At 37.5% G+C, this 12,917-nt stretch overlaps 1 protein-coding gene across 1 annotated transcript; it reads right to left on the minus strand.

Moving 5' to 3' along the window:
* Nucleotides 1-7,164: 7,164 nt before the first annotated feature.
* Nucleotides 7,165-11,908, minus strand: LOC142239098 (uncharacterized). The gene is made up of 3 exons (XM_075310859.1): nucleotides 11,749-11,908; nucleotides 8,592-9,077; nucleotides 7,165-8,530 (listed from the first exon to the last, which is right to left on the minus strand). The coding sequence occupies exons 1-3, from the start codon at nucleotides 11,750-11,752 to the stop codon at nucleotides 7,281-7,283; spliced, it is 1,740 nt and encodes a 579-aa protein (XP_075166974.1). The 5' UTR covers nucleotides 11,753-11,908; the 3' UTR covers nucleotides 7,165-7,280.
* Nucleotides 11,909-12,917: the final 1,009 nt, after the last annotated feature.

The raw sequence follows: 12,917 nt of genomic DNA on the forward strand, positions 1-12,917 counted from the left end.
ACCTGCACGTTGTTGGCGGCGTACCACTCCATGGCCTTTTTACCGTAATGGCAAGATGCCAAAACAGTACGAAACAACCGTGTTTCTTTAGGAAAGGCAGCAGACGTTTATTCAAACACTCTTTCACGTAAATTTCTTGGTTGACAGTCCCGGAAGCTATGAAAATGCTGCTTTTCAAGCCACAGGTACAGATGGCTTGCCAAACCAGATATTTCTTTGCGAACTTTGACAGTTTTATGTGCTTGAAAATATCTGCTACCTTTCCCCTTCCTTTTGCCGTATAAAACTCCTGTCCCGGAAGCTGCTTGTAGTCGGCTTTGACGTAGGTTTCGTCGTCCATTACCACGCAGTCAAACTTCGTCAGCATCGTCGTGTACAGCCTCCGGGATCGCGCTTTGACCGTCGTATTTTGTTTATCATCGCGATTTGGAGTCACTACCTTCTTGTAAGTCGATAGTCCGGCTCGTTTTTTGGCTCGATGCACGGTTGTAGACGATACACCCAGCTTATTTGCGACATCTCGGAGAGAGAGGTTAGGGTTTCGCTTGAAACTACCGGCAACTCTCTTTGTCGTCTCAGCGGCTTCCGGTTTTCGATTTCCCGCCGATTCAGACTTCCTGGCTGCCGACAAACACTTTAATTACATTTGTAACGGTTGATTTGGCAACTTTTAGCGATTTTGCCAGCTTTGCGTGCGAGTAGCTCGGATTTTCGCGATGCGCGAGCAAAATTTTGATACGCTGCTCTTCTTGATTGGACGGCATTTTGACAACTGAAGAGTGAATTCCAAAATCAAAATAGGAGCAACATTCTACACACACCTTTACAATGAGGGGTGTTCAGGTTTTTTTTAATTCAAAATTGAAAGAAATACGTCAAGTTTATATTTACCAAGTTTTGACCGTATCACCTTTTATATATATATAGCTATATCTAAATCTGAACCGATTTCGATGAAATTTTGCAGACTTGAAGGGTGTTAAAAAAATATTACTTTGTGATGATTGGTTAGTGCAAAAGCGCAACGTAACACCATTTTTCGAAATCGGGTGAAATATATGGGAGGTATATCTAAATTTGATCCGATTTCTTCGAAATTCAATAGCGTTCGTCCTTGTGCCCAAAACCCACCCTGTACCAAATTTCAACAAAATCGGTTAATAATTGCGACATAACATAACATGTTTGGGACATATATGTTAATATTTTACAAGCATATTATTTTACAAATAATATGCTTGGATGCAAACATATATTAATTTACAAATAGCCTATAAACATATATGTGTTTAGAAAGAGAGACCTAGAGAGTATGCTGCAAGTAAAACAATGGAAGTAACCAATTCGTTCCTTAAAAGTATATATACACAAAAAAAAATTCATAATTTTTTTTTCTACCAGTGTATGCCTGAGGTAAAACATAATATATTTGAACAATACAAACAATATTTTGTTTGCTACCAATATATGCTTGAAGCAAAATGTTTTTGAGGTATATGTTACAGAAACGATTTTTTTGAGGGTGTATTAACTACGCTGGATTGATATAAAGAAAAATGGTGACGAGTGTCTCCAATACATATTCAGTTGTCATTTTTTTCCAATAAAAAGTCTTTGGAAAAGTTACATGATATCTCCCAGACGTTTTGGTACCTATTGCGATTCGCTGTTATGATAATCTCGAAGAAATTTTGTGTATCATGATATCAAATTTTGGTATGATAATTTTCCATGTTTAATTTGAATCAAAATCCATATGTTTCCAAACCATCGAAATAATTTCTGCCCATTGGAAATTTTATTGTCATACGGCCCTGTAACAATAACTTTGTTCTACAGTCTCCGAGTGGAATGGTAACGGATATCTGTGACAGAAAGCCAGAAACAATTGAAATAAAAATATTATCTCAAAAGATTTCTTATCTGTATGCACAGTATTCTAGATCATACAAAATATAAGAATTTCACAATGTACAAAAATACTCACAGTTATTAAATATTAACCCCTATATTCATAAAAGTTAACGTAGACTTTAAACCTACTATTACCATACAAATTTCTTCCATAAACCGTCAGTAAATTATTATGAATATAGGCGTAAGAATACACTAAAGTCCGGAGGAGCCGCTTAGTTCATACTCAGCTGGGTCGTAGTAGATTACTAAACAACATAACCACTAGCACTATCTACACTGAAAGAAGAGGCTTCTTTTCTCATGAATGAAATTTTAGACAATTGTTTCCTCTTGAAGCTAAAAAACAACTTAAAAAAAAAACAAGTATATACAGCACTAAGTTCGGCCGGGCCGAATCTTAAATACCCACCACCATGAACCAAATATTAGGGTGTCCTTTGAAATTTCAGGAGGGCTTGAGGACTTGAGGACACTTCCCGAAGATAAATTTAAAGATTTCACCTATGAGGACTATATCAGATTCTGGATTTATAAGAACCATTTTTGTTTGAGTTTTAGAGGAATCATTAGCATCTCTTGTAAGTGTGCAAGAAAATTATAAAATAACGTCTTGATTTGAAATCCTAAATCTGTAGAAGTAAAATCTGGAAATTTTACATTGAGTTTCAAGCAATTTTCATGATCAGTGCGCCTTCTACACCCTCAAGAAGTGAAGTCGGTCTATATGGAGGCATTACCAAATGGACCGATAAAAACATAATCCGATACACGTTTTTGTGAGCCTAAAATACCAGAATATTTACAATTTCAGGCAAATCAGATAAAAACTACGGTTTCTAGAAACCCAAGGGGTTAAATCGGGAGATCGTTCTTATGGGGGCTATACTAAAATATGGACCGATACTCACCGTTTTCGGCACACCTCTTTATGGCCCGAAAATACCTCTAGATTTCCAATTTCAGGCAAATAGGATAAAAACTTCGGATTCTAGAAGCCTAAGAAGTAAAATGGGGAAATATGGACCGATACTCACCATTTTCGGCACACCTCTTTATGGTCCTAAAATACCTCTAGATTTCCAATTTCAGACAAATTGAATAAAAACTATGGTTTCTATAAGCCAAAGACCCCAAATCGGGAGGTCGTTTTATATGGGGACCATATCAAAACATGGACCGATACTCACAATTTTTGGCACACGTATTTGTGGTCCTACAATAATACTAGATTTCCAATTTCAGGTAAATTGAATAAAAACTGCGGTTTCTATAAGCCCAAGAAGTAAAATCGGGAGATCGGTCTATATGGGGGCTATACCAAACAATGGACCGATACTCACAATTTTTGGCACACGTATTTGTGGTCCTACAATACCTCTAGATTTCCAATTTCAGGTAAATTTAATAAAAACTGCGGTTTCTATAAGCCCAAGAAGTCAAATCGGGAGATAGGTCTATATGGGGGCTATACCAAAACATGGACCGATACTCACAATTTTTGGCACACGTATTTGTGGTCCTACAATACCTCTAGATTTCCAATTTCAGGTAAAGTGAATAAAAACTGCGGTTTCTATAAGCCCAAGAATTCAAATCGGGAGATCGGTCTATATGGGGACTATACCAAAACATGGACCGATACTCACCTTTTTTGGCACACCTCTTTATGGTCATAAAATACCTCTAGATTTCAAATTTCAGGCAAATTGGATAAAAACTACGATTTCTATAAGCCCAAGACCCAAAATCGGGAGGTCGGTTTATATGGGGACTATATAAAAACCTGGACCGATATAGCCCATCTTCGAACTTGACCTGCCTGCAGACAAAAGACGAGTTTGTGCAAAATTTCAGCACGATTGCTTCATTATTGAAGGCTGTAGCGTGATTACAACAGACAGACAGACGGACAGACGGACATCGTTATATCGTCTTAGAATTTCTCCCTGATCAAGAATATATATACTTTATATAGTCGGAAATCGATATTTCGATGTGTTACAAACGGAATGGCAAACTTATTATACCCCCGTCACCATTCTATGGTGGTGGGTATAACAAATCAAAACAAGTAAGGAAAGTCTAAAGTCGGGCGGGGCCGACTATATTATACCCTGCACCACTTTGTAGATCTAAATTTTCGATACCATATCACATCCGTCAAATGTGTTGGGTGCTATATATAAAGGTTTGTCCCAAATACATACATTTAAATATCACTCGATTTGGACAGAATTTGAAAGACTTTTACAAAATCTATAGACTCAAAATTTAAGATGGCTAATGCACTAGGGTGGAACACAATTTTAGTAAAAAAATATGGGAAACATTTAAATCTGAGGCAATTTTAAGGAAACTTCGCAAAAGTTTATTTATGATTTATCGCTCGATATATACACACAAAAAATTTTTTTTCTGATTCAATCACGAAATTAATTGATCCAATTAATTTTTAATTGAAATGTCTTCAATCACAGAAATGATAGTATCAATTAAAAAATTAATTGAAGGTCAATTAAAAAGTTAATTGATCCAATTAAAAAATTAATTGATACTATTATTTTTGTGATTGATTTTTGTTTCAATTAAAAAATTTTTTGAATCAATTAAATTTTTAATTGAATATTTTTTAAAACTCAATTAAAATTTTAATTGGAAAAATTTGCGTGAAATTTTTTTGTGTGCATGTATTAGAAGTTTAGGAAAATTAGAGTCATTTTTACAACTTTTCAACTAAGCAGTGTCGATTTAACAAGGAAAATGTTGGTGTTTTGACCATTTTTGTCGAAATCAGAAAAACATATATATATGGGAGCTATATCCAAATCTGAACCGGTTTCAATCAAATTTTGCACACTTGACTATACTACTAATTGTACTCCTAGTGCAAAATTTCAACCAAATTGGGCCAAAACTCCGGCTTCTGGGGCCATATAAGTCCATATCGGGCGAAAAATATATATGGAAGCTATATCTAAATCTGAACCGATTTCAAATTTGGCACACATGACTATACTACCAATTGTACTCCTTGTGCAAAATTTCAAGCTAATCGGGATAAAACTCTGGCTTCTGGGTCCATATAAGTCCATATCGGGCGAAAGATATATATGGGAGCTATACTAAATCTGAATCGATTTCAACCAAATTTGGCACGCATAGCTACAATGCTATATCTACTCCCTGTGCAAAATTTCAACCAAATTGGGCCAAAACTCTGGCTTTTAGGACATTATTAGTCCATATCGGGCGAAAGATATATATGGGAGCTATATCTAAATCTGAACCGGTTTCAATCAAATTTCGCACACTTGACTATACGACTAAGTGTTATGTTTGTACAAAATTTCATGCAAATTGGTATAAAACTCTGGCTGCTGGGTCCATATTAGTGCATATCGGGCGAAAGATATATATATGGGAGCTATATCTAAATCTGAACCGATTTCTTCCAAAATCAATAGGGTTCTATTCTGACCCAAATTAGGAACATGTGCCAAATTTGAAGGCGATTGGACTTAAATTGCGACCTAGACTTTGATCACAAAAATGTGTTCACAGACAGACGGACGGACGGACAGACGGACATGGTTATATCGACTCAGGGACCCCCCTTGAGCATTATTGCCAAAGACACCATGTGTCTATCTCGTCTCCTTCTGGGTGTTACAAACATACGCACTAACTTATAATACCCTGTTCCACAGTGTGGCGCAGGGTATAAAGACAATAGTTGCTTCGTTTGTCACAAAGTCGAGCTTATTTTCTCTTAAACAAAATTCCTTATATTAAAGGGGAATCGCGTTTGTCAAAAATTTCGGTTCGGAGGAAAGTATTTTTTCTTAGTGAGCATTACAAATATTTTCTAGTACTAATACACGCAGAGAAGGAATATGATCACCCCAATCATGTTCCAAGAGCAAAATGTTACTTTTTCACCGAAAACATGTTGCATGTTTGTCGTAACCATGTTCTTTTCTCGGAAATTATGTATCTGATTTCCGAAAGCATGTTATGTTTGTTTGTTTTTTGTTTATATTTTTGCGTCAAAAATGCTGCATGGTCGCTGTTAAAAAGTAACATGATGGTCTTGGAACATGTTCGAAGTGATCATATTCCTTCTCTGGGTGTATCAAAACTTATTTTCTGATGCTGGTGTTGCAAATTTTTGTTTTTGTTCTGAACAAATATTTTCTTTTTTGTTCTTAGTCCGCCGCGGTTTAACTAAATAATATAACTACAAAAACACTCGTCGTAGTGACAAACGCGATACATTTCTCCATGTTTCGAAATTCAGAATCGCAAATCGAAAATTCTTGCAATTTACGATTTCGAATTTTGGAACATGGGGGATTAATTTCCTCAAATTTACCACAATTAAAATAAATATTTCAAACTGAAATCTAATTTTCAATTTAAATATGTTGACATACTGCGATTTTATTTAAACATCTGATGTCAGGGTTGCCCAATGTTGTACTAGCAATTATCTTTGTGTTCTTTACACAAAAAAAGTAGGTCTATTATCAGTCATCCTAGAACATTCTAGCAGCGGTCATTCTATATTGGTTTGTGAATTCTGAATAAAATTTTATGAGCGCAGTTTTGTATCTCTACTTTTAAAACCATTAAATTATTGTAAATATGTGATTAGATTATTTTGTAGGTTTTTATGTCTCTATATGAAAGCAAAACAAAAAACACTCTCTAATTGTGGGAAGGAATTTTACCAATCAAAGTTTATAACTTTTTTACAGTGTCCATGATGGTGCACATTTGTAAAGAAGAAAGAAATGGGGGTACATACATAGAGACAGTGATGAAGGGCTTGGCGTGATTTACCATAGATAACATTAAATTGACCATAGTTGCCACCTTGTTAGGTTTATAATGGATGGAGGCTATTCAGTGGTGAACTCCTCTCTTTGAAATAACCAGAAATGTCCATCGAGCATTACTGAGAGGGGTAATCCACCACGGAAAAAAACTTTGTGGTGTTCGATTAAAACTGGGATCAGACCCATAATCCTTTGTATACATGACCATTGCACCACGGTGGATCCTTTATTTGGTGAAACGTTGCAGATTTCCATCTCTCATCTCATAGGACAAGGTTCGCCCATCGCAGTCACTATGATTGTGTTTTTACGCATTTAATTGCACATATTTTAAAAGATCTATGCTGACTCCCGAAATCAACTAAATATTCAATTTAAAAGGTAATATCATATCATCATAGAGCATTCATTTAGTTTAACTTTGACAAGTAATTAAATAAAAGTTTTTATTAGCAATTTATTTGTTTCTCAAAAAAAATATATACATATGAAGGGAGAATAATTATATTTTTAGTCATGGTGTTTTTAGTAGATCATTCCTTGGCCGCTGTAGTATGCATTGCGTTTAACCAAAATCTCATAGTTACCCCGAATGGCAATCTCACATCCACCGAATGGTATGTAGAGGCAACCATGTGAACGATGTATTTTACCACATGTCAAGGTACCACTATAATGGGCCCTTCCCACATATAAAACTTCACCAGTGGCAGTGCGACCAGCCTCAACTGCTCCCGGAGCATAACCATTTATGGCCGGTACCCAGATGTAATGCTCACCAACCAAAATTTCATAGTTTTGCATTTTCATTTCTTGACCTTCATAACTGATATATGCTGAATTGTGACCGGTTACGAATTTGCCGGGCAGTAGGTCACCATTATGGAAGGCTCGACATACATAAATGGTGGACATATCACAATCGTGCCCAGCGTGTACTGCTCCAGCGGGTAAATAATTTCCAGATACCGATACCCATTTTTCGTAAGGACTTGGGTTATATGTCGAAGCTGGAATAACAACAGGAGGCGCGGAATAACTGGGTGGCACATAGGTATAGGCTGGACTAAATCCTAAGGAGGTGGATGCATTTGTTGGTGGTGGATAACTTGGGGGTTGGTAGCTTACCGCCGGGGTAGCCATCGGCATAGATGGAGGCACTAGAGTATATGGTGGGGGTGGATCAACAGGTGTGGGCATGGGCATGGGAGGTTTAATTTCTGGATAAGGATATGGATATGGAGATTTTTCACTTGGATATGGACATACTTTTTCAGGTGTCATAGGAGGCGGTGGTGGCAACGGATCTGTAGATGCCAACTCAACTTTCCAGCCAGCTGTATTCTTTTCTTCAACTAGAATTTCATAGGCCTCCAAACGTCTTTCAACTCCCTTGAATGGTATAAATAACGCCCGATATACCTTAGAAACACGACCCACAGTCAGGCTTCCCTCATAATGACCTCTGCCAATATAGACAGGCTGATCTAATGAGGTTGTGCCACATACTACAGCATTATCGGGAATCATGTGATTGTAGCAATGCCGCCATACCAGATTACGACCACATAAAATTTCAAAATGATCCTTGGGTATCTCCTCACCTCGCCACGAGGCAAAAGCTAGCCGTTTGGCTGGTATAATTTTAATCACCAACATATCGCCATGATGAAATGAACGGCCTACATAGATCATATCTCCATCGAAATCATTGCCTCCCACCACAGCATTGGGAGGGATGTTCGAATAGGCCGATGAATGGACCCATTTGTAATCTAAAATGTTAAGATTTGAATGGGATTAATCCAGAAAATATACCATACAATCGTACCTTACCTTCGAAATCTATTAGGGACGCAGAGCCTGAAGCCCCACTTGGGTCAACAGCTCCACCTCCATAAACCAAAATTTCATATTTCTCCAATTTGATTTCACCCCCTTGGAAGGGTATATAAAGACAGCCATGTGATGGCTGTACTTTTCCCACGGTCAAGCTATTGGCATAGTGTCCTCTACCCACATAAAGGGGTTCTCCACTGCTTGTTTTGCCTGCACTTATAGCATTCGGTGGTATATTGGCTCCAAAACAGGGTTGCCATGTATAACTTTCTCCCAATAGAAGTTCATAGTGGGACTTGGAGTGTTCAACGCCAGCCCATGAAATGAAAGCGGATCTCTTGCTGGGTATTACCTTTGTGGGTAGGCAGTCGCCTTCATGAAAGGAGCGTCCTACATATATTGGACTACCATCGCTGTCGTAACCACCTACCACAGCATGCGGTGGAAGTGGAGCGTAGGGTGACGAATGTAACCAGTTATTGGCTGAAATGGAAGGGAACATCGACATTTAATTTTAACAATGAAGTTTGTGTTTTTGTTATCTACCGATATCATGGACATAGTTTATAGCGTGTCTATTATCGCTTCGTGATAGACGAGCTAATTGTTCGTAACCTCCCTATTCTAACCATTACATATATCGGTCCACAGTTCTTTAAAGGGATGATCCCATCTGGATCCTATGTGCTTACATGTCTATCTACCGAAATCACCGGAGGAAAAGATTTCCTTTATGTTATACTCCCGCAGAAACTTGGAAGATCGTATTTAAGCCACAACTACCCTAGTATGCCTCGAGCAAGCTCTTTCCTGCGGTTCTAAAGGCTGTGTTTGAAATGTGATTCTTGTCTGATACGCTGCCCGATACGCCAGCGATGTAAATAATGGGAACCATCCACTATTTTCCTGAGAGAAGATTACCTACTCCCAAAATGGGGACTTGAGTGATTTATACGATAAAAACCCAAAAATGATGATACCTTAACATACACATAAAGTTGATCCTGCTGGGATCGTGAGCAATCGCGATCACAGAAATTTATAGGAATTACAGTTTTAGTTGTATAAATTAATATTTTAATTAACATTGAGGATTGATTCCAGTGATTGAAGCGGTTTCAATTAGATATTAATGGAAAGGAGGGAGATCTGTCTGTACGACTCGCCCTTATTTTACTATTTGTTTGGCTTCATTAGCGGTATTATTTTACCTAATAGCCTAATAGACCTGAGGATTGATGAGTGAGTCTAAAGAAAATTGAGTATGGTCCGGGTACATTGGAGTACTTTGGCTTAACCCCTATTGACGACATCGGCAACTTTGGTCGACTTCGGTTATGTTTGGTACAGAGGCTGACCGTTCTTTTAGGTTCACTTAGACTATTCTGTCCATTCTGATACAAGTAGTGAACTTCTCTCTTATCAATCAGTGCTGCCTCTACTTTTTATAGCCGAGTTCGATCGGAGGCGAAAGCACTTTTATGTATTAAATGCATATTTATATAGTACCAACCTTCAAATGATTCGTGTCAATATTTGACGTCTGTAAGTCAATTAGTTTGTGAGATAGAGCGTCTTTTTGTGAAGCAACTTTTATTATTGTGAAAAAAATGAAAAAAAAATGAATTTCGTGTTTTGATAAAATACTGTTTTCTGAAGGGAAAAAATACGGTGGAAGCAAAAACTTGGCTTGATAATGAGTTTCCGGACTCTGCCCCAGGGAAATCAACAATAATTGATTGGTATGCAAAATTCAAGCGTGGTGAAATGAGCACGGAGGACGGTGAACGCAATGGACGCCCGAAAGAGGTGGTTACCGACGAAAACATCAAAAAAATCCACAAAATGATTTTGAATGACAGTAAAATGAAGTTGATCGAGATAGCAGAGGCCTTAAAGATATCAAAGGAACGTGTTGGTCATATCATTCATCAATATTTGGATATGCGGTAGCTCTGTGCAAAATGGGGGCCGCGCGAGCTCACATTTGACCAAAAACAACAACGTGTTGATGATCCTGAGCGGTGTTTGCAGCTGTTAACTCGTAATACACCCGAGTTTTTCCGTCGATATGTGACAATGGATGAAACATGGCTCCATCACTACACTCCTGAGTCCAATCGACAGTCGGCTGAGTGGACAGCGACCGGTGAACCGTCTCCGAAGCGTGGAAAGACTCAAAAGTCCGCTGGCAATGTAATGGCCTCTGTTTTTTGGGATGCGCATGGAATAATTTTTATCGATTATCTTGAGAAGGGGAAAACCATCACAGTGACTATTATATGACATTATTGGAGCGTTTGAAGGTCGAAATCGCGGCAAAACTGCTCCATATCAAGAAGAAAAAAGTGTTGTTCCACGAAGACAACGCACCATGCCACAAGTCATTGAGAACGATGGCAAAAATTCATGAATTGGGCTTCGAATTGCTTCCCCACCCGCCGTATTCTCCAGATCTGGCACCCAGCGACTTTTTCTTGTTCTCAGACCTCAAAAGGATGCTCGCAGGGAAAAATTTTGGCTGCAATGAAGAGGTGATCGCCGAAACTGAGGCCTATTTTGAGGCAAAACCGAAGGAGTACAACCAAAATGGTATCAAAAAATTGGAAGGTCGTTATAATCGTTGTATCGCTCTTGAAGGGAACTATGTTGAATAATAAAAACGAATTTTGACAAAAAAATGTGTTTTTCTTTGTTAGACCGGGGACTTATCAGCCAACCTGTTATCTCGATGATCAATTTTTTTCTGTTTGGTCGAAACTGGAAATGAATCCACGGCCCATGCATGGCGGGAATGCTAATTATTACAACACGCTTGTTTCCAATTAAATTGTCCCGTGTCGTTGGTTATTTTTCCATTAATGCGATGAATGATTTTTGTTGTCGCCTTATCGGATGGCTTTTGCAGGGATTCAAGAAGGCCCTTAAAGGTGGATCAATACCTTCTTGTACTCGCAGCTTCGCCATGCTTCAGGTACTATAGCCATAGTTTATCCTCTAAACTGCAGACTCATTATCCTGATTCTAAGATCAAGTTCTCCTAGAAGAGAACTCCCAACCGACAGAGCATACATTGAGTGGACGTCTGTCTGAATTTCTTGTGTCTGGCTCAATCGAAATAGATCCGTATTCTATTCCCAAAAAAAAAACTTACCCATTTTCGTTTATTTCATATGTTACTTTGAGATCGTTCTCGAAATGTTTTTCAACACTTTTTCTTTCCGATAATTGATTTCTTTCCACCTTGTATCCTTCGGGTACAATAATATTATGATACTGATTCATAACGCTCTAACCAATCTATCAACCAAATGGCTTTATTTTGAAAACAAAAAGAAGTATTTCCAGTGGAATGGCTCTGCTCTGATAAGAATTCCACTATGAGAATCAGATAACGATAACGAACGATAGCATTTTAATTCGCACAGTCAGCCCTAGCATAAACAACCAGGTATTATGAATCATACACATCAGGCAGGTCTGAAGAAAAACCATTCGCATTAGTGTATGAACACAAGCGGAGCGTCTGTCGATAGACGTATACTTGGTTATGTGTATTTCTTATGGAAACCCCCAGAAATGGGCTATTTATTCCCACTGTTTTGCTTTGCCATGAAAATAAATATGATCTCAAAAATTCTTCGAAACTATTTCGAAATTCCTCACTCTTTAAAACCAACATTAAATTTTCTTCATAAAAAAATTTTAGTAAGTAGTGAAATATGTTGTAGCAATGTTATAAACAAGTTTGAAATAAAAATTTTACAAAACACTTCGTTAAAATGTTCAAAATTTTTTTACCAGAGATGCTTTTTTAATAAATAATGTTTATTATTATACCATTGTCCCTAGCTTCTAAACAAGCTCCACAGGTGCTTTTCCCCATTAATTATTGAAATCACGTTCCTTTGGCTGTGGTTGCGCTAGATAGTAGATAGGGACAGTAGGAATCTAGTTAATCCACAACTAATTAGATGAGAAAAACAATTTTGTAATTAAGCACTATTTCTTTTGTTATACCCAGGCCGTAGAATATATTTTTTGTTTGTTTCGGGGTAATCGAGTTTAACCCTAGAAAGCTTAACAAACTGAAAGTCACGGATAAGCTAAACATACCTCTGTGGCACGTATCATAGTATGTCATCTTGTTGACAACATTTGTGGATATTTGTTTTAAATTTTTGTACTTACATTGATTATATATACAAATCCTTATCATTTAAATACGTTTTTGGCTAAACTTTTATTTATTGTGTAACAAAAAAAATCACATTTTCGGTACTCATTTTTATGAGGGAGGGCGAAAAACTAAAAAACGCATAC

This window comes from Haematobia irritans, chromosome 5, assembly GCF_050003625.1.
Source record: "Haematobia irritans isolate KBUSLIRL chromosome 5, ASM5000362v1, whole genome shotgun sequence".
Classification (NCBI taxonomy): domain Eukaryota; kingdom Metazoa; phylum Arthropoda; class Insecta; order Diptera; family Muscidae; genus Haematobia; species Haematobia irritans.